General features: G+C 38.4%; 1 protein-coding gene across 4 annotated transcripts in view; it reads left to right on the top strand.

The window, feature by feature from the left end:
* Positions 1 to 22,437, top strand: part of TBC1D4 (TBC1 domain family member 4) — a 214,247-nt gene that overhangs the window by 130,945 nt on the left and 60,865 nt on the right. For all 4 annotated transcript variants that reach the window (XM_027973696.3, XM_027973695.3, XM_042254947.2 and 1 more), the window contains exons 3-7: positions 40 to 129; positions 3,748 to 3,852; positions 14,444 to 14,576; positions 20,964 to 21,055; positions 21,326 to 21,436. In XM_027973696.3, the coding sequence (XP_027829497.2) occupies positions 40 to 129; positions 3,748 to 3,852; positions 14,444 to 14,576; positions 20,964 to 21,055; positions 21,326 to 21,436 (531 nt within the window). The remainder of the gene's footprint in view (positions 1 to 39; positions 130 to 3,747; positions 3,853 to 14,443; positions 14,577 to 20,963; positions 21,056 to 21,325; positions 21,437 to 22,437) is intronic.

Below are 22,437 nucleotides of genomic sequence, written 5' to 3'. Positions count from 1 at the left end.
TTGGTAAGTTGAAATTAATTGGAATGCTTTATTTTTAAGGTTGGACGGTTTGAGATTAACCTTATCAGTCCGGACACTAAATCAGTTGTGCTTGAGAAGAATTTTAAAGATATCTCTTCTTGTTCCCAGGTATGTATTGAAGTAGATTATAGTATTTGAGGAAACCAGTTAAGGCTTGTTTCTCAATTAACCATAAAATAACTGGGATTGAATCCCTTCAAATGTTATTTATTTTTTGAAAACTTATTTATTTAGTTGGAAGCTAATTACTTTACAATAATGTGGTGGTTTCTGCCAAATGGATTTATCTTCAGAGTGTTCATGTGTTTGGGTCCAGGTCTCTCAGTATCATAATATTTTGCGCTCACTGTCATCAGCCCTGTCTGCTCGTAGCATCCGTTCATCAAAGGGGTGAGTGGAGTTTTTGTGGTGGTGAGTTCTTTTGGAAATATCTTCTCAGTTTTCCTCAGAATCTTGGGCAGTGGGTTTTGGCATCACTGAGTCATGTTTGCTCTTTATACCGTAATAGGTAATAAAAGGAGAACTAGTGCTTTCGAGTTTGTTGTTATAAATGTTAAAGTTTGAAAAGAAGGTTTGTGTATGTATCGTTGGCCTTTTACTTATTGTTAATTCTTATATTGTGTATATGAAAGTGTTAAAAATAATCAATACAATTATATGTGCTTGAGGTCATATCAGGCATAAAGTAGTATTCTAAGTACCATAGTAATATAATAATTTAGTACAGTTATCCAAAAGTTAGAGCTGCCTAACTATATGGCAAACCTAGGAAGATTTTCTGAAGAGGTTGGAATGGAGGGAATATCTAAATCTGAATATGGAAAAGTTAAAAATGCAAGGATGCCTCTGAGGAGGTCCCTGGAATAGAGAAGCAATAACTTATTTCCTAATAGGTGTACCTTAGATGTACCTTCAGGGTCTTGGGTCTTGCCAAGGCCCTTTCCTGTATTTTAATGTTGAAAATCAAGGCTGCTTATTAAAAAATTTTTTTTTTGAATTTTGGAGTTAGCACTGCCATAGGTAGGATGTTCAGATATTCTTCTGCTGGAAAATGATAACCTTTTGTACATCTTGTTAATTACTCTCCTCAGACTCAGCTAATGTAGTTTCACTTCTAGAGTTTTATTTTAATATTTGTGCTATTATATGGAGACCTAAAATTATGCTCTGAAGATAAAAGCTTTCTACTCTAATAATTGAGAAAGGCAGCATCTGATTCGGTGAATATATTGAAAATTTCTAAATTCCTATTTAAGGGACAAAAAACTTGGTAGAAAGATGATTCACTTTAACTGAAAAATGGTATTTACTAAGCTGGGATTGGGGGCAGGAGGAGAATGGGACGACAGAGGATGAAATGGCTGGATGGCATCACTGACTTGATGGATGTGAGTCTGAGTGAACTCCGGGAGCTGGTGATGAACAGGGAGGCCTGGTGTGCTGCGATTAATGGGGTCGCAAAGAGTCGGACACGACTGAGTGACTAAACTGAACTGAACTGAAGCATTCTTGTAATGACATGTTTCCTTGGGGTCTTTGCATGATCATAAGGTCTGTGAGGGTGGGTGTCTTATGCTGTAGAGCATCAGAGAATAAGATGTGTTAAGACAGAGCTTAATGCTTAGGTGTTCAATAAATGTTGAATGAATATTTCTGTGTATTGGGTCTTATGTCCAGTGTTGAGGAGAGAGTTGTGTGGAAAGCTGTGTATTTCCTGTTTCCCAGAGCAAGAGTCGCCATTGGAAAAGGCTGTGCCTCTCTCTAGCCCCACCCCAAGTCTTGCAGGAAGAAAACTAGCAATGCTCATTGAACATTTAAGGGGAAAAAAAAAAAATTGAAAAAGAAGGAAAAAAGAAGCAGCCAAACCAAATATATAAACTGGCAGTTCAAACAAGATTTTTCCTTTTCCTTTCTTTTTTTTTTAAAGCAAGCTTTGTAGTGACATTAAGAATTAAGAAAAAGAATTGACTGAAATATGAGGAAGTTTTGTGTAAAGGCCTTTGATCAGAATAATTGTCAGGTTAATTTCTGCCACTCTCTTCGTGGCCAACTCCTATTGCTTTTCCACAGAATTGCACTGATAGAGGGTGGCTGCATTTGGGAACAGGCATACTTTTAAACACACGACATGATGTGACTCTTTGCGACCCCATGAACTGTAGCCCATCAGGCTCCTCACATGTACCCCTACATATGTTTCTTTCTTCAAAATCAGTAGGACTGGATTTTTGGCAAGCATGAGGAGTAAGGGAGTGGTTTTCTTTACTGGAACATTGCCACTGCCTGAAAACTTGGTGAGCTGGTGAGGTACTATGCATTTTTCCCATTTAATGCCAAGTTAGTCAAAGATTTTTTTTTTTAAGATGATGCTATTTCTCCATTTTATTTTATTTACTTATTTGTATTTGGCCGCACTTTGCAGGCATGTGGGATCTTAGTTCCCCGATCAGGGATTGAACTCATGCCCCATTCAGTAGAAGCACAGATTCTTAACCTGGATCTCCTGGGAAGTCCCAAGTGAAAGAAATTCTATAATCATGAATGAGTTGTATCAGATGGAATTTACTTTCACCTCATGGACTGTATAACTTAATTCCTCCTATTAACTTTTCTTTTTATAGAGTTGATTTCTTTTCTCCATATCCGTTGGATAGGTGAAGCTTATTAATACAAGAATTGTGGTTACTGTTTATCAAACATGCAAGGAACTAAGATATTTCTTAGTTCTGAATCTCAAAAATTTTGGGGAATAGGTGCCGTGACTACTATTTTATAACGAGAAGTGGAACTTCTGAGATACTTTTTATCAACACATCACAATATCTTATACCTAGTAAATTGCTTGAACCAAGGTGGAAGCACAAATCTGACTCCAAAGCCTGTTTCCTTTTCCCTGGAATTTAAGTGATTGCAGGACAACTTAAAATTTTTGGTTTTCCTGACTTTTCAAAGTACCGTGCTTTCTGTTAAAGTACCAAGGTGCTCAGTTCAGTTCAGTTCAGTTGCTCAGCCGTGTCCAACTCTTTGTGACCCCACGGACTGCAGCACGCCAGGACACAAGGTACTACTGGCTGCTAATTGGTGTGTATGTATTCAGGCTGATTGAAGTTCTCAAATGATTCAGAATTTCTTATAAAGTGTAGCTGAGGTTATTTAGTCTGTGTTCAGAAAGTACAGATTTGTGAATTTGAATCATTGACATCTGCAGTAATTTCTTTAATGTATTCATCTTCTAACAGTTGTGACTCCTTGAATGTCTATAAATAGATAAATGTTCTAGTACTTCTAATGCATACTTTAGGGACTTGCATGCCATTTCAGTAGAGTATTGTCAGTTTTATGATTCTTAATCTCAAGTAAATAAGAACAGGGTTTATGATGAATCATCAGACTGCTTGCTCAATGACGACCAATAAATTGAAAACTCCGGTACTGCCAAACACTGGGTGGTGGTTTTATTACAAGAGACAATGGATCGTGCCATCCTGTTTTTCCTTCTGTGGCCTCGAGTTACAGAGTGTTTGCCAGAAACAAAGCAATCTGAGCTGGTTTCACCCTTCACTTTATGTATCAAAAGTCTGCCTTATAAGTTTGCTCTGACATTATGTCCCCTATCACAGTGCTGTGAAGGAGAAATTTCGTGAAAGTGTGAAAGCACAGAACTGTTTCCATAGTGTCCGTTAAATGGACATAATCTTATAAACTCCCCACTTCTTCCCTCTCTAGGGTATAAAGCATGTTGATCACTTCGGCTTTATTTGTCGGGAGTCCTCGGAGCCTGGACTGAGCCAGTATATCTGCTACGTGTTCCAGTGTGCCAGTGAATCTCTGGTAAGTGGGGTGACTGCTGTCCACAGGCTCCTCCCCAAACCTCTGATTCCTGGGAGACTTGTCTCTAACAGACCCAAGCCTCAAGGAATGGCCATCAGTGGAAAAAGAGGAGGGCAGCCGGAAATGAGGCAGAACCACAATAGAAAAACAAAACCAGATTATCTTGGCAATTTTTCAGCCTAGATAATTTTCTTGAGTTTAACAAATCCAGAAATATTACTGGGAGTATTTTTCAAAGGTGGTGGTTCTTGTTGTTCAGTCGCTAAGTCGTGTCCAACTCTTTGAGACCCCATTGACTGCAGCATGCCAGGCCTCCCTGTCCCTCACATCTCCCGGAGTTTGCCCAAGTTCATGTCCATTGAATCGATGATGTCATCCAATCATCTTATCCTCTGCCACCCTCTTCTCCCTTTGCCTTTCCCAGCATCAGGGTCTTTCCCAATAAGTTGGCTGTTTTTTTAAAAGGTAGGAAAAGCCTAATCGTGGAAGCAGAGTGGTTACTTTTTCCATTGCTCATGTAAGAAGATAAAGAAGACCTTTTATTCTCTCAGTTGCTTTAACATCTCAGAGTAGATAATGCTTATTTCAATAGGGTAGACAGCGATTTTGTTTTTTTCTCTGTATTTCATCAGCCCCTGTCCTCATTTTAAAAACACTTTATGGTCTTTTTTTAGCCTTGATTTTCTTTCTTTGGAATTTGGAAGCTAATTTTTCTCTCCAGCATTCTCACTCCCTCTTTAATGGGAACAGTTAGAATTTTTGAAGAAATATGTAAGACGAAGTTGGAAATGGTTCTGAGTGACTAAAAATATGTCAGTATTTTCCCCTAAATTTTTTTTACGTATTCTTCCACTTGAGTTACCTCTCTAACCAATTTAGCACAAATCTTCAGATGTATATGTGACCATTCTTGGAAGCACAGCATTTATTAGACGTACATCTTCCCCCTCGATTTTCCCCAGGGAAATACCACCACTTAGAACAAAGTAAGCCAGGCTTCATTCTCTGCAACTCCTTAAAGCATGTTGCCATCCTCTTTGCTAACTCATTTGTAAAACTTTTTGTTTTGTGTTGGGATATAGCTGATTAACAATGTTGTGATAGTGTCAGGCGAACAGCAAAGGGACCCAGCCATACATATATGTGTATCCATGCTCTCCCAAACTCCCCTCCCATCCAGGCTGCCATATAACATTGAGCAGAGTTCCCTGTGCTATACAATAGGACCTTGTTGGTCATCCATTTTAAATCCTCTCTAGTAACTCTTGCCTTCCATGTTCCCAGCGTGGACACTGAGTTGAGGAATAATGAAGAAATGGAGATGAATTGGTGCCAAGACACTTTCTGTCTAGGGAATGTAGCATTCACCAGTTTTTACCCAAGAGGGATCCTTTTAAAGTTTTGTTCTCACTTTAGGCAATTAGCCATACCAATGAAAACCACATGTTGATAGCCACGTGGCCACTGTATTATATAGGTTTAGTTTAGGGCTTGGGATAGAAATTAAGGAGTTATTGTGTAAAGAATGATTGAAGGTGTGGGAGTTGATGAGTATGCAGGAGGAAGAAAAAGAGAGAAGGCTAAAGAGAGCCAAGGACACAATTCTGGAAAATGCCAACTGAATAAGACTTAGGTAGAAAATGAGAAGGTGGGGTAATCTTGCCCCTTTCCCCACCCATCCACTGCCCCACTTGCCCCTCTTCCTTCCTTCCTCAGTCCCTCCTCCTAAGACAGATTTTTCCCCCATTGCAGAGCCTTGCTCTCCTACCCTTCCAAAACCTGTCGTATTTTGTTTTGACTGTTCCATTTACACAACTTCCATATTTAGAAATCATAATGCATCCTTTTGCACCATCGATATCCACCTGTTTACGCAATCCTACAAACCAGCAGTCCCCAAGCTTTTTGGTATCAGGCACTGGTTTCATGGGAGACAGTTTTTCATGGATGGGGGCTGGGATTGGTTTTGGGATAATTCTTTAAGGACTTTGTAACTGGGAGATATATGTATAATTATGACTGATTTTCATGGTTGCATGGCAGAAACCAACACAACATTGTAAAGCAATTTTCGTCCAACTAAAGAAAAGGAAGGAGCATGCAGTCTAGACCCCTCATGTGTACTTCACAGTAGGGTTTGTGCTCCTGTGAGAATCTAATGCCGCGCTGATCTGACAGGAGGCAGAGCTCAGGCGGTAATGCGAGTGATGGGGAGCAGCTGTAAATACAGATGAAGCTTCGTTCACTTGCCCACCATCCACCTGCTGCTGTGAGGCCCAGTTCCTACCAGGCCATGGACCGGTATCCGTCTGTGGTCCCACAGCTGGGGACCCTTGCTATAAACTCAAAGGTAGAATGTCCCTTATGTCCATCTTGCTTTCCTTTTTCTCTCTGTCTGGTATCTAAGTCTGGGCCTTCTTTAGAAAGACAATTGCCTTCGTGTCCTAACTAGTCTTCCTGCCACTGGTTTAATCTGTCATCTGTCTATATCCTATCTTACGTTGCAGTTTTTTTCTCACAAAATTTTTTCACTAAGGACCAGTTTATGCCTCCTTATTAAGAGACAAAATCTACATGGTCTAGCATGGCAGAAGGGCCTACCTCACGCTTCTCCAGTCCCCCTGAAAGCGCTCCCTCTCACTGCTGTGTCCTCCCACGTGCTGTCCTCTGCACTCAGCTGTCTCTAGGCCAGACTCCAGAGGCTGCTGTGATGACTGATGTGAGGTTGCGTTTATCTGGCTTGCTACTGAAGCCACAAATGGTTCATGCACAGGACACATAAGATCAGGGAGATACGTGGGTGGTGCAGCTCACAGAAATGCTGCTGAAATTCTGAGCCAACTGTTGGCTGCGTGGAGTGAGGGGTCTGCCTGTGAGAGGAGGGCAGAGCCAGGGCTCAGTGCTTTCATACCATCGGGTGGGGAATGCGACTGTGCCAGCCTTGAGGGTCCACCCCGCTACTATACAAGGAGACTGTGTATGTTCTTTCCGTATCCATTTTCACATTCTTTTCTCGCCTGCTTCACTGGATGGGAAGCAGGCCTCCTTTGCTCAGCTCTGACTTGAATTCCTTTCCCCTGCTTTTCTACTGTGTACTTTTTAGGACTCTGTTTAAAGATAAACTCCTAGTAACCCCTTTTCTGACACCGTTTTCCAGGAATTGACCCCTTTCCTTGCTTTGTTGTCAGTGCTCTTGCTGTGCTTTGTTCATAGATCTCTAACAGTTCCTGCAAATCCATTATCTTGTGTGTTTGTTCACATATCTTTCCACCCCACTGGATGGTGAATCCTACAAGGTTAGGCTGTCCTTACTGTTGTATCCCCCAGTAGTTTCTAGAAGAGCAGGGGTTGGTAAGTGTATTTTTCAGTGATAGAGTGTGTTACTCTTAACTTCAGGTAATCTTTTTATAGGTGCTGGTTAATCTCTGATGAGGGCTTCCCTGGTGGCTCAGATAAAGAATCTGCCTGCAATGCAGGAGACCCAAGTTTGATCCCTGGGTTGGGAAGATCCCCTGGAGGAGGGCATGGCAACACACTCCAGTATTCTTGCCTAGAGAATTCTATGGACAGAGGAGTCTCCTAGGCTACAGTCTATGGGGTCGCAAAGAGTTGGACACAACTGAGTGACTAACAAAAAGAACAACAACAAATTTCTGATTACTGGATAACCTCCACCAAGAGGAAAACTGTAAAATCTTCTGATTTCTAACCTCTTTTACAAGTTTTGTTTTGTTTGTATTTTTTAGTATTTTTATTTTCCCCTCATGTACATTGGATGAGTTTTCAGAACAGGGAGTCAAAGCTGAAAGGCTAGGAACATGCTGCATTTTTCCGTCTTGAGAAGTTCTGTGGCTCAGGCAACAGCCAAGACTGGCTGAGAATGTCTTCATGTTACATTGAAGTTGCATCAGAATATTAGTGCTGGCATCATTATTCTTTTTTTTTTTTTTTTTGGCATCATTATTCTTAAGAAGGGGCCTATGCTGGAATCTTTGAAATCCTGTTCACTCTTTTTTATCAGTAACCATCTTAACTGAATGGTGAGGCATCAGAATTGCAAGCTACAGGAAAAATTAAATATAAATTTCCTGTATAAAGGAGGATGGTTCCAGCAGCTGACATATAGAATAGAACAGTCAAATATTATATAGGTCTAAGCAGTGTTATGATTGATGTGGCTTGGTAGTTGTGAAAGACAAAATATTGCAAAACTGTACATGCTGACTTATCTACTCTGAGCACAGAATATGCAACTAGCTTTTTCTCTTGTTTCTTTGTAGAGATTGTTATGAATTGATAAACAGTACAGTAAGTCCCACACGTATGAGTTTCATTTTGAGAGTGTGTTTGTAAGTCCACTTTGTTCCTAAGTCCAGCAAAGTTAACCTATGTACCCAGCTAGCACAATTGGCTATATAGTACTGTACTGTGATAGGTTTCTAATACTTTTCACACAAATAATACATAAAAAACAGACAAAAACAATAAAGAAAACACTTTTTATCTTACAGTGCAGTACCTTGAAAAGTATAGTAGTACAGTACAACAACTGGGACATGGGGGCTGGCATCTAGTGGACAAGCAAGAAGAGTTACTGACTGGAGGAGGGAGAGGAGGTGGGAGATGGTAGAGCTGAAGGGTCTTCAACAATAGGAGATGGAGGGCAATCTCAAATTTCACTCATGCCTCATGCTGATGGCACAGGTTCTGCTTCCTTGCTGGCTTCAATTCCATCTACCCTCTTGAAAAAACAATCCAGTGATGTCCAGGTATTAGCTCTTTTTTTTTTCTCACCACAGATAACACAGTAACACTAGATTGCATCCTGAGTGGCTGCTGCAATCTTTGTGTACCCGTCTATGTTTGAGTGCTGGGTCTCAAAAACTAACAGTGCCTGCTCAAATCAAGAAACTATCCTTGCCATTTCCTGTGTCATGAATCTCTTTGGTTCTTCAGTGACTTCTTCCTTTCGTCTTTGCCTTTTTTCTGGGCCTCCAGTTCTATCAGGTCTTCATTAGTAAGCTCCTCCTGTTGCTCACAACAGTACTGTGCAGTAAAGTACACAAAAGCACAACCACTTGTAGAGGATGGACGCATGTGACAATGTACGCCAGGCATGTGTGCTAACTCAACGTGATTTGACACATGAACGCACGTTCATGTCTTTGAAAGTTCCCAACTTGAAGGGTTCCTGTATAGGGGACTTACTGTGTAGAGGTCAGATGGGCCCTGGAGGGTTACTCGGGAAGTTTAGATGCTCAGTGCTCCTCCCTCCCTCCTTCCCTTGCTTCCTCCTTCCTTCCTTTCCTTCTTTTGTAAAATAACGCAAAGCAGGTGGCTTAATCTTGTTTAACCACATTTGAGATTTCTGGAAAATATAATTTCTGCTTTCTCCAAAAGTGGTTTAAAAGGTATGAAAAAAATGGAAGTGACTACTGTTCATAGACAGAAAAAGTAGAACTCCTCAGATCCACAGATCCACACAGTAGTATCCAGGGAAAGTAAAACTAGTAAAACAAAGCAACACCCCCCCCAAAAAAATCAACATTACCAAGACCCAGGCTTTGTGTGATGTTAAGAGTGTAGATTTTCCCAGAGAATTAGGCTAGATAATCTTTTGAAGTCCTTATATATTCTGTGATTCTCATTCTTAAATGCCATACAGAACTTAAGCTTGGTAGGGAAATGTTTATGAGCATTATCTTCATTATGGAATTTCCCCTTAATATCATAAATTAGCTTTCTTTGTTCCATCTCATAATTTTCTCTGGAAAGTTAATATTTCTGATGGTCACACTAAGAATACTTTATTTTTGTTCCATATGGTTGATTTCTCTTTACTCATTCCTTTAGTGTTAAACTTTTAACATTTCCTAGGATTTTTTGTTGTTGCTGAATCTAAACTAAAACAATTAAGTTATTCACAGTGCTAATTTAATTTCCCGGAGTTTGAGCAAACTCAGGGAGTTGGTGATGGACAGGGAAACCTGACCTGCTGCAGTCCGTGGGCTCTCAAAGAGTTCGACACGACTGAGCGACTGAACTGAATTTAACTTCATAGTGCTAATTTAACTTTTAGTTGCTCTGATACCATCATAGAATTTATAAACCATCTATAAAATGGTAGATTAAAATAAAGTAAAACACTGAAAATTTTACAAGTAAAATTTTAGTAATATTAATGCCTGGGAGAAATCAGTAGCCACATTTCAGTCACCATTGAAATGATCTCGTTTCACCTAGAAATGGATTAAAAAATCATGAAAATTCAGTATTTCCATTGGAGACCTTTTACATTATTACTAAATAACAAATAATAAATGTACCTGAAAGTTAAACAGATGACTAATTCCTTCACTGCCTTAAATAAATGAGAAACAAGAAAACAATGGTAAATATCCATGTAAGTCATTGAAATTGCTTTTGAATACAATACATAACAAGGCAAATGAAATGAAAATGCAAAGTCACTAAAGCATGTAGTGCTTTTATTTTTAAGCATTAGAAATCTTAATTTTTTTAAATTATAGTATAAAAGAGCAGATTATGAATACTTCATTTTTTGTACATAGAATGATGTAAAATTATTGATGAGCTTCTTAAAAAGTTATAGTAAAACATAGCTGACTAATCACTGGCTACTTGGTCCTTTAAGCAATATCAGAAGAATAAAGTGTCTTTTAAAATTTTTTATTGGAGAATAATGGCTTTACGATGTTTTATTGATTTCTGTCGCACAATAATGTAAATCAACTATATATATACATATATCCCCTCCCTCTTGAATCTCACCCCCATCCCACCCCTCTAGGTTGTCACAGAGCACCAGGCTGAGCTCCCTGTGTTATGTAGCAATTTCCCACTAGCTTTCTATTTTATCCATGGTATTATATCAGGTGGCACTAGTGATAAAGAACCCACCTGCCAATGCAGGAGGTAAGAGGCTTGGGTTTGATCCCTGGGTCAGGCAGATTCCCCTGGAGGAGAGCAAGGCAACCCACTCCAGTATTCTTGCCTAGAGAATCCCATGGACAGAGGATCCTGGCAGGCTACATACAGTCCGTAGGGTCACACAGAGTCAGACATGACTGAAGCAGCTTAGCATGCATGCAGGCATTAGATTTCAGTGCTACTCTCTCAGTTTGTCCTACCCTCTCCTTCCCCCACTATGTCCAGGTGAATGGATAGAGAAGTTGTGTGACATATATACAGTGGATTATTACTCAGTCATAAAAAGGAAGAAAATCTGAGTTAGTTGAACTGAGGTGGACAAACCTAGAGCCTGTTATACAGAGTGAAATAAGAGAAAAACAGGCATTTTGTATTAATGCATATATATGAAGTCTAGGAAAATGGTACTGATAGAGATACAGAGAATGGACTTGTGGATAAAGTTTCTTTTTATTCCAGGTTCTTCATACACTCAGATGCAACAGTGAAGTAACTCCTTTAAGTAATAACTTTTTCTTAAACCAGGCCATAAGGGAAGGGAGAAAAAGGCCTTTTAAAAAGGGCTTATGTGTACGAGGGTTCTTTTTCCTCAACATCCTCTCCAATACTTGTTATTAAATATTTCTTATCTTTTGGATAATAGCTATTCTGATATGTGTGTGAGGTAATATCTCAATTGTGGTTTTGATTTGCATTTCCCTAAAAATTAGTGATGTTAAGCATCTTTTCATGTGGCTGTTGGTCTTTTGTTTTGGTAGAAATATAAACTGGTGTTGCCACTATGGAAAACAATATGGAGATTCCTCAAAAAATTAAGAATAGAATTATCATGCGGCCTAGCAATTTCTGGGTATTTATCTGAAAAAACTGAAAACACAAATTTGAAAAGATATGCACTGCTCTGTTCATTGTGGTATTATTTACAAGAGCCAAGATATGGTATCAGTGGAAGTGCCCATCAATGGATGAATGGATAAAGAAGATGTGCTATGTGTATATATATGTGTGTATATATATATATACACACACATGTATGTGCTGTGCTTAGTTGCTCAGTCATGTCTGACTCTTTGTGACCTCATGGTCTGTAGCCTGCTAGGCTCCTCTCTCCATGAGATTTCCCAGGCAAGAATACTGCCATTTCCTTCTCCAGGGAATCTTCCCAATGCAGAGATTGAACCCAGGTCGCCTCCATTGCAGGTAGATTCTTTACCATCTGAGCCACCAGGGAATATATATATATATAATATATGTATAATGGATTATTATTCAGCCATATAAAAACATGAAATCTTGCCATTAATGACACATGATTGGACCTAGACCTTGAAGGTATTATGCTATGAGAAATAAGTATGATTTCCCTCATATGCAGAGTATAAAAAATAAAACAAAAACAAACACATACACTCAAAGAGCAGATTGGTGGTTACCAAAGGGACCAGGGGTGGGAGAGAGCAGAATGGTAAAGGGGTCAACTGTATGGTGACAGATGGAAGTGAGACTTTGGTGCTAAGCACACTGTGTATACAGAAGTTGAACTAAATGCCGTACTGTGAAACTTAAATAATGTTGTAAACAAATGTTACCTCAATAAAAACAGAACAAAACAAAGCATAGTTTATAAAGCATGTGAATGGTTTTGAATATCAGAGGTAGTTTGGATGAGGCCCTGGTACTTTACAGCTCCCCATGCAGGTTTTAGACTTTGACCTCAGTTCTACAGTGGGTGAGAAAACTACACTTTACTCTGATGATTGTGCCACAGAGGAGGAAACGTGGCCTGAAGTTGGCTTAACAATGCCTGGAGGATGAGCTGTTGGTTGACCTCCAAGAAACAACCAGGAAATCAGAATGCTAGAGTCCAACTTCTTGACTAAGTCACTGGAAGAGCAAGGAAGAAACAGGCTGGCAGTTTTCAAGCTCTTGACCTAGTGGAGAGACCCAGCTATTAGACAGGACGATGTCAGAAGTTCTTAGTGTCACAAATCAGAAGCAAAATGTTAATATTAATAAATAGAAGCCATAGATAAAAGACAGGAGTTCTCATCACAAGGACAAAAAAAAAATCTGTTTATTTAATCTTGCATTTATGTGAGATGACGATGTTCACTAAACTTATTGTGATAACTATTTCATGATGCATGTAAGTCAAATCATATTGTACATCTCAGACTTATACAGTGCTGTATGTCGATTATATCTCAGTAGAACTCTAGGAAAAAAAACTTCAGCAGCCTTCATAGAATTTCCCCAAGATTATTATTTTTTTTTTAATTTTTAAAAGGTATATTTATTTTTAATTGGAGGAAGATTGCTTTACAATATTGTGTTGGTTTCTGCCATACGTCAACATGAATTAGCCGCTTACTCCTTGGAAGAAAAGTTATGACCAACCTAGATAGCATATTGGAAAGCAGAGACATTACTTTGCCAACAAAGGTCCGTCTAGTCAAGGCTATGGTTTTTCCAGTGGTCATGTATGGATGTGAGAGTTGGACTGTGAAGAAGGCTGAACACCGAAGAATTGATGCTTTTGAACTGTGGTGTTGGAGAAGACTCTTGAGAGTCCCTTGGACTTCAAGGAGATCCAACTAGTCTATTCTAAAGGAGATCAACCCTGGGATTTCTTTGGAAGGAATGATGCTAAAGCTGAAACTCCAGTACTTTGGCCACCTCATGCGAAGACTTGACTCATTGGAAAAGACTCTGCTGCTGGGAGGGATTGGGGGCAGGAGGAGAAGGGGACGACAGAGGGTGAGATGGCTGGATGGTGTCACCAACTCGATGGATCTGAGTCTGAGTGACCTCCGGGAGTTGGTGATGGACAGGGAGGCCTGGCGTGCTGCAATTCATGGGGTCTCAAAGAGTCGGACACGACTGAGCAACTGAACTGAGCTGAACTGATAAATATCTTTTCTCCCTCTTGAACCTCCCTCCCACTTACCATGTTATTTATTGAGCTGGTTTCTCCCAGAACTTTGGTTAAACACATGTTCAGTTGTTGCACTAAAAATGATCCAAAAGGATAAAGTCAATAAGATACCTATTAACACAAGTGAATGTTAGATTTATTTTGTTGCTCCCTATGCATTGCAGGCAAAACTTCCAAAGATATCTTTATCTGATAAGCTACTTTAATTAAACAAAGAACTTAGATAACCAACAATGACCTACTGTATAGTACAGGGAACTCTACCCAATATTCTGTGATAACCTATATGAGAAAATAATCTGATGAAGAATGAATATATATATATGTATAACTGAATCACTTTGCTGTCTACCTGAAACAAAACTAAATCAACTATAATTCTATAAAATTTTAAAAAAGAAAACAAAGTTCTGATTTACTATCATTTAACTGATAGCATAGTACTCCGTGGGATTCAAAAATAGCATTCAAGTAACAGGTCAGTATTGTGGTACTACACATATTAAAATAGTCTTATTTCATCCAGTTTCCAATTTTATGTATAATTAGTTGAAGGTCTAACTTCAAGACAATGTTTTCTCTCTATCATCAAATTACATTATTAAGATTTAGTAGGCATCAACAAAGCCTCACATTGCTATTGGGCTTTTAATATGTTACCCTGAAGGCAAACGTTTGCAGACCTGGCCTCTGTTTTTCTTGTAGGTTGATGAGGTAATGCTGACTCTGAAACAGGCTTTCAGCACGGCCGCTGCCCTGCAGAGTGCCAAGACCCAGATTAAGCTGTGTGAGGCCTGCCCCATGCACTCTTTGCATAAGCTCTGTGAAAGGATCGAAGGTATAGTATAAGTTGGCCTTGGCAGACAGGAGTTTGCTTTGGCGTTGAGGAAGTGAGAAAGTTGCTACTGTTGTTGAATGCTTCTTTGTTTCGAGGTGAACCAAGAGCCCTAAGAATCATTTCTCACATCCAGTCAAATTTGTGCAGTCAGTCTCTCCTAGGTGCTTGGCTCTTTTTCCTTTTTTTAAATTTTTTAACTTTTTTTCCAGAGGCAGACTCCAGGGAGGAGCTTGCATTTCCCACAGTTCTTAAGACTCTACTGTGTGCACAGTGGGAACTGACCAAATATTTGTTGAATGAATGAAGAGAGGCAAACCCTCCCAGAATGTTGATTATAGATTTTTTTCTCTTCTCACTTGATGATGTGTTTTTTTTCCGTAAAGGTTTAGAACAGGAATGAAAGTTTCCTAACTTTTGAGGGACATTTGAAAATCACCCAGATAATAGACATGATGTCATAAAGCAAGTTAAAAAAAAAAATGGGTTTTGAAGAGTGAGAGGGGCATGAGGAAGAGGTGATTCTAACTCAGTTTTCCTTTCTTCTCCTTATCCCCTAATAAAAAAGGTTGAAAGCTACTGCACCTGAGAGGACACACAGTTTAATAGACACTTGTTAAGTATCTGTTGGGTTGGCCAAAAAGTTTTTGGCAGATTCAAGTTTTTCTAAATCTGCTTATGGAAAAACCCAAACAAACTTTTTGGCCTACCCCAAATCATGTTCTGGGTAGTGTGCTCAGCACTGGGGATGCAGAGATGATTGAGATGCAGACTGTGCCTTCAGGAAGTTTATAGTCTGAAGGGAAGGCAGGCTTGGGAGCAAGTAAATGTAATTCAGTATGATAGATGTTAGTGTTGATGGAGAGAGGTTGAGCTATAGAATAAAGCAGAGAATGTATGAGCCATAATAAGTGTAAATTGTGATATCTGTTAAGTAGGCAGGAAAATCATAGGCACATGGCAAAATTTTTTGAATTTCCACTCACCTGTGTGAATAAGGACTATTTAAATGCAATAGTCAAATTTAAAAATTTATAATATTTTATAGAACATGCCTTGTTTTCAAACATATATATAACCTTTACAAAAATGGAACAGTTTTTGGTGTATGGTAAAGGGAATATAAGTCTGGGGAGAAAAGTCTGAGTGATTCAAGAGATGGTGTTGGATCAGTTTGCAATCCAAAGAGACAAAGATTCCTTCTATGTATCTACTGAGAATACATTCTAGAGGGATCAAAGTCTTCAATGTAAACAAGCAAAATACTAAAATCATTAAAATAAAAATATTATTTAGTCCCTAAACAAGAAAGCCTTTATTAAGACACAGAAATGCAGAAACTACCAAAAGAAGACATTGACAGATTTGATTTCATAAAATCTTAACATTTTTACAAAACAACAGGTGCTTACTTGGAAGTTAAATGATGAGCAACAAATGAGGAGATAGCAGATTGCTGTTCGGTATTTGTGAGGACTGTTATTATCTGTAAGAAAAAGATAAAAACACCAGTAGGAAATTATGTAAATCATATTTTTAAAAAAGCTCCTTTAAAAATTTTAGTTTTAGAGACCTTTGTAAAGAAAGAGAATGCAAACCATACATCCAGAATTAGTAGGGCCATCCCAAGATCTTGAATAGACTGAAATTTAAGGTCCCCAAACTTCAAGGTATGTGTGTATCTGAAAGGAGCAAAGGAAGGGTTCATATTGACTGAGAAAGATTCACACAGATTCTTTTCCTAAGGCCTTGGCTAACACCTTCTGATACAATTTTTTACCCTTGTCTTTGACATTAGACTAAGAGAACATAAGATAGGGCAGTGCTCTGATAGTAAAAATGAAAGGAATAACAGTAAGACAGATACTCTCATAAGACTTACTGTGTCTCAGCACTATTGTGGTTTCCATATCTTCGACCACTTCATCCATATAGAAATCCCACAAGATAGGTGCTGTTTTTAATCCTCATTTTACTCATAAGGAACAGGCACTGAAATGCATAGTGGGTAATAACTATCACATCCTCACTACTTAGGAGGGGCAGAATCAGGATTTGAACTTGTTCGATCTGATTCCACAGCAACTTGATGTTTCTTTCTGGAAGAATATCAGAAAGCAAGGATTTTCAGGATCACACTGTCCTGAAGCCATGGCATCAGTGTGTTTCCCCAAAGGCTTTTTTCATCGGGGCAGGATAACTGTGGATTCTGAACTTGTGTTATGTACAAAGTATAAAGTGGGAAAAAGGACTGTATTCAGATTCAATACAAATTAATATGAGTAGAAAATGAAAAAGATAGGAGTATATATAAGTATTTAGGAGTATCTAGATATTAGTATTTCATGTAGCTTACTCAGAATTATAGAGTCCTGTCAATACATTTGGCTGCATTAATATGGAGTTCTTTTTGTGCTAAAAAAGAAAGAAAGAAAAGGAGTAGATATGTATGCCAACATCATCTATGCCTATGTTAAGGACATAGACCAGGAAGAGTAGCATAGTCATGTTGGTGGACCAGAGTGAATCCAGGAAGCAGTGTCTGAGGGCACCATCTCTAGGACGCATCCTCAGCACGTGAAACCAAAGTGATGCTGAGCATTGTGGAGATGGAACAGTTATCCTCAATCTTGTTTTCCTACAATAACTTGTGTGAGGGCTAAATAATATACTTACCTCTCAGGACTGGTTAATTCACTAATCAGTGATTCCAAATTGGAAGCCAAATCAAATTCAAGGCAGTGTAGGGGGCATGCATAGTTTGAAAATAAATAATATACAGCTGTTTGCAATTCTTCCATTGAAATAAAAGACTGAGGAAACTTCCTGGGCTATAGATTTAGTTACATACTTCAAGTAAATACCCTGTTTACTTTTCTCCTTTTTAATCTTTTATCCTCCTACACATGCTAATAACATGCTGGAATAATAACCAACATAAAACAAACAAACAAAAAAACCCCACTCATGTGAATCAGTTTCTTAATATACTGCCTTAGGAGACTTTGCCAGCAAATAATAAGCTGTGGTAGTGTGTGACATCACACCATCAAAATGAATTTTAGTGTTTCTGAACAATAGAACAATAAAGTTTTTAAAATTTCTACACAACAAAGCAAAAACCCTTAGCAATATCAAAAGACCAAAATAGAAAAAAACTTAAAAACCAAACTGGGCAAAATATTTGCAACTCATGTCACAGACTAAGCTTTTAATTTATCAAAAAAGTAAAGAGCTCTCAGAAACAAACAACAAAATATTAAAAAAAAAAAAACCCAAATGAGCAAGGGGCTTTTAAAAATATAAAAAAGATGTAGAGCTTGATATAAAATAAGAGATAATTATATTAAAATAATACTGAGACACCATTTTTCACCAATCAGATTTATTTAATATCCACAAATCAATCAATGTAATTCACCACATTAACAAATTGAAAAATAAAAGCCATATGATTATCTCAATAGATGCAGAGAAGGCCTTTGACAAAATTCAATATCCATTTATGTTAAAAACTCTCCAGAAAGCAGGAATAGAAGGAACATACCTCAACATAATAAAAGCTACGTATGACAAACCCACAGCAAACATTATCCTCAATGGTGAAAAATTGAAAGCATTTCCCCTAAAGTCAGGAACAAGACATGGGTGCCCACTGTCACTGCTACTATTCAACATAGTTCTGGGAGTTTTGGCCACAGCAATCAGAGCAGAAAAAGAAATAAAAGGAATCCAAATTGGAAAAGAAGAAGTAAAACTCTCACTGTTTGCAGATGACATGATCCTCTACATAGAAAACCCTAAAGACTCCACCAGAAAATTACTAGAGCTAATCAATGAATATAGTAAAGTGCAGGATATAAAATCAACACGCAGAAATCCCTTGCATTCCTATACACTAATAATGAGAAAGTAGAAAAAGAAATTAAGGAAACAATTCCAGTCACCGTTGCAACGAAAAGAATAAAATACTTAGGAATATATCTTCCTAAAGAAACTAAAGACCTATATATAGAAAACTATAAAACACTGATGAAAGAAATCAAAGAGGACACTAATAGATGGAGAAATATGCCATGCTCATGGATCGGAAGAATCAATATAGTGAAAATGAGTATACTACCCAAAGCAATCTACAAATTCAATGCAATCCCTATCAGCTACCAGCGATATTTTTCACAGAACTAGAACAAATAATTTCAAGATTTGTATGGAAATATTTTAAAATTTAAATATTAATAATACATTCTGTTGGTGATGGACAGGGAGGCCTGCATGCTGCAGTTCATGGGCTCGCAAAGAGTCGGACATGACTGAGTGACTGAACTGAACTGAACTGAATGTGATCACAGATTTTCACAGCATTTTGTTGTATATTGCACAAAGAAATGTAGAGCTGAGAAGTTTCTAGAAGCTTTTCTTCTTTCCGGTTCTCATTATATACCACACAGTGGTTTAAAACAGGTCCAGTGGTGGCCCTATACATGTTCTGCACACCATGAAAGGAATTCTAGTTTTGTTTTTTTTTAAACAATACATATTTTGTGGTAAATCTCTCCTAGGGATTTTAAAGTGCAGTCTACCTTTAAGAGTCATTAAATATGAATAGCTGGATATCCTCTTTCTAATCACAGTACAATAGCAATATTATAAGTGACCCCTAACTATGTAGATCTGTTTCTTAAAAATGGATGATCAGGCAAATCATTATTAATATGAATTTCACTTCCCCCTTTAAAAAAATTAAAACAAAAATGTTTTTATGGAAAAGATGTTTGCTTGAGGATTTAATCTAAGTTATGTGTAGAAGTGCAACAGATATATGAATAACATGATATAAGAATATAAACATTTTATTGGGAAAATTGTAACACTAAAAAATGTCCCTAAGTACTAATGATGTCCTTGAAGTTTCATTACCAAGACCTGCATAAAGGGGAGAGCTTCCTACCTAATAAGCTCCAGCTCTGCTTTTTAATATTAGTGGTTATTTTTTCTTTTTTGAATGTCCAGTTTTAAGCTTAGAGATTTTGGCTAAGGCTAATAGTATCCTAAGAGTTTCTAGGATGGCTAAGTTTGTTAGTACCTTCAGTGGTGTCTGGCTAGCTGTCAACAGCTAACCATGGCAGCTATTTTTCATGGCAAATAGATGGGGAAACAGTGGAAACAGTGTCAGACTTTATTTTTCTGGGCTCCAAAATCACTGCAGATGGTGATTGCAGCCATGAAATTAAAAGATGCTTACTCCTTGGAAGGAAAGTTATGACCAACCTAGACAGCATATTAAAAAGCAGAGAAATTACTCTGCCAACAAAGGTCCATCTAGTCAAGGCTATGGTTTTTCCAGTGGTCATGTATGGATGTGAGAGTTGGACTGTGAAGAAAGCTGAGTGCAGAAGAATTGATGCTTTAGAACCGTGGTGTTGGAGAAGACTCTTGTGAGTCCCTTGGACTGCAGGAAGATCCAACCGGTCCATCCTAAAGGAGATCAGTCCTGGGTGTTCATTGGAAGGACTGATGCTAAAACTGAAACTCCAATACTTTGGCCACCTCATGCGAAGAGTTGACTCATTGGAAAAGACCCTGATGCTGGGAGGGATTGGGGGCAGGAGGAGAAGGGGACAACAGAGGATGAGATGGCTGGATGGCATCACCGACTCGATGGACTTGAGTTTGAGTGAACTTAGGGAGTTGGTGATGGACAGGGAGGCCTGGCGTGCTGGGGTTCATGGGGTCTCAAAGAGTCGGACATGACTGAGCAACTGAACTGAACTGAACTGAGACATTTTTTGTTAATAAGTCTGACTTCAAGATCACTCATAGGGGTCATTGCTTTTGGTGAGGAGATTTTCCATTTAATTATTTCATTGCAGTGTTCCAAGGTTTGTTGTAGGCAGGAACACAACTCCGTGAGAAGGTTTAACTTCAGAGCCTGCTGGTGAAGGGACTACACACACACACACACACACACACACACACACACACACACACACACACACACACATATATATATATACACACACATATTTATGAGTGGTAAAGAATCTGCCTGCCAGTTCAGGGTTCAGTCCCCAGGGTTAGTGTTTCTGGGCATGATCACAGATTTTCCCAGCATTTTGTTGTATATTGCTCAAAGAAATGCAGAGCTGAGAAGTTCTTAGAATTTTTCCTTCTTTCTAATTCCTTGGGTCAGTCCCTGGGTTGGGAAGATCCCTGGGAGAAGGAAATGGCAACCCATTCCAGTATTCTTGCCAGGAAAATCCTATGGACAGAGAAGCCTGGTAAGCTACAGTCCATGGGGTCGCAAAGAATCAGACACAACTGAGTGATTAACATATGTATCTCTTTGGCTAGAACCTGTTTAACATGAATCCCCATCATTTCCCTTAGGACTCTACCCACCAAGAGCCAAGCTGGTAATACAGAGGCACCTCTCATCCTTGACAGATAACGAGCAAGCTGACATCTTTGAACGTGTTCAGGTAACATGATTTATAGTCCTCACAAATAAGATATAAAGAATGAGAACTGGATCCTGATTTTTGAGTTTCTTTTTCCATTTCTCTATCTGAAATGAAAGATAGGTATCCTACTATATTCTCTGATAGTTACTAGAAGCCCCTTTTGTTCCTAAGAGCAGCTAAGTGCTTAGCTTTATTTATGTTTGTCTACCAGACAGATAAAATTAAATGAGAATAAAACAGTGGATGTTGTCTTCCCATAATGTACTGTTGTTGGTCTGTCTTCAACAGAAAATGAAGGCAGTCAATGATCAGGAGGAGAATGAACTTGTGATTTTACATCTGAGGCAGCTATGCGAAGCCAAGCAGAAGACACATGTTCATATCGGGGAAGGCCCATTGGTGAGATGTTTGCTCCCTGACTGATTTTTGTTTTTTTCATATATTCAGTCAAAATTTCATAAAAGTTGTAAAAGGAGTTTGTTTGCTTTGTGTTCTCATCTTTAGGGTTAAGCCCTAATCATTCTTTTCCTCCTAGCATCTCAGAAATTTTATAGTAAATTTTAGCAAGCATTGGCACATGGAGATAAAATTTTGATGCTTTTAAAATGTAAAAAAATTGTGAATTTTGATAGAAAACCAGTAATAGCAAATGCTCATGATTTAGAATGAATGTGTATATTTTAGTAATACTAATCCATTATTTTATTTCAAATCCATATGAACATCTTATTTCATTAAAAACTTACACAGCCTTGAGCAATATTAAGCAAACATGCAAAGAAGAAGTAATGTCATGGAAACGGTGCTCCTGATTGCAAACTAAGGGATGATATTTCTGTGCACATGGTTTAGAATGTGTTCTCAGCTGCATGTAGATAAAGCAAGACCACTGGCAATGACATCTAAGGAAATTATGACATATTTACCTCAATAACACTAATTCAGGTTATATTTTTATTTCACTTTGTTCAGAACAATTCACTTGCCATGTGATAAGTGATTCCTTAATTATTTATTGTACAAGTACTTCTAGAGGACCTTCTACGAGCCAAGCTATATGATAATGTGACAAAAAAGACATCAATGATGATGCAGCCTGCAGAGAGGAGCTCAAATAATCCAAAGGGAATGCAAACCTAAATATTAAAAGTGAAAAGTATTAGTTGCTGAGTCCTTTCTGACTCTTTGCAGCCATAAATATTAATAGATACATGTAGTACAGGCAACAAGATAGCTTTTTAAAAGAATGTGCAGTGAACATGAAGTGGCTATGTGTTTGCTTTGGAACCAGAGCAAGGAGTGAGGGTAGAGGAAAGCATGAAAGAATTGGAGAGGAAGAGATTTTAGGGGGAGGGTGGGGCTGGAATTTTAGGGGAGATAAAATTTTCTAATCAGAACAG

Source organism: Ovis aries, chromosome 10 (assembly GCF_016772045.2).
Source record: "Ovis aries strain OAR_USU_Benz2616 breed Rambouillet chromosome 10, ARS-UI_Ramb_v3.0, whole genome shotgun sequence".
Lineage (NCBI taxonomy): Eukaryota > Metazoa > Chordata > Mammalia > Artiodactyla > Bovidae > Ovis > Ovis aries.
The sequence above is the reverse complement of the archived record's forward strand: the minus strand, read 5'-3'. Positions and strand labels throughout refer to the sequence as shown.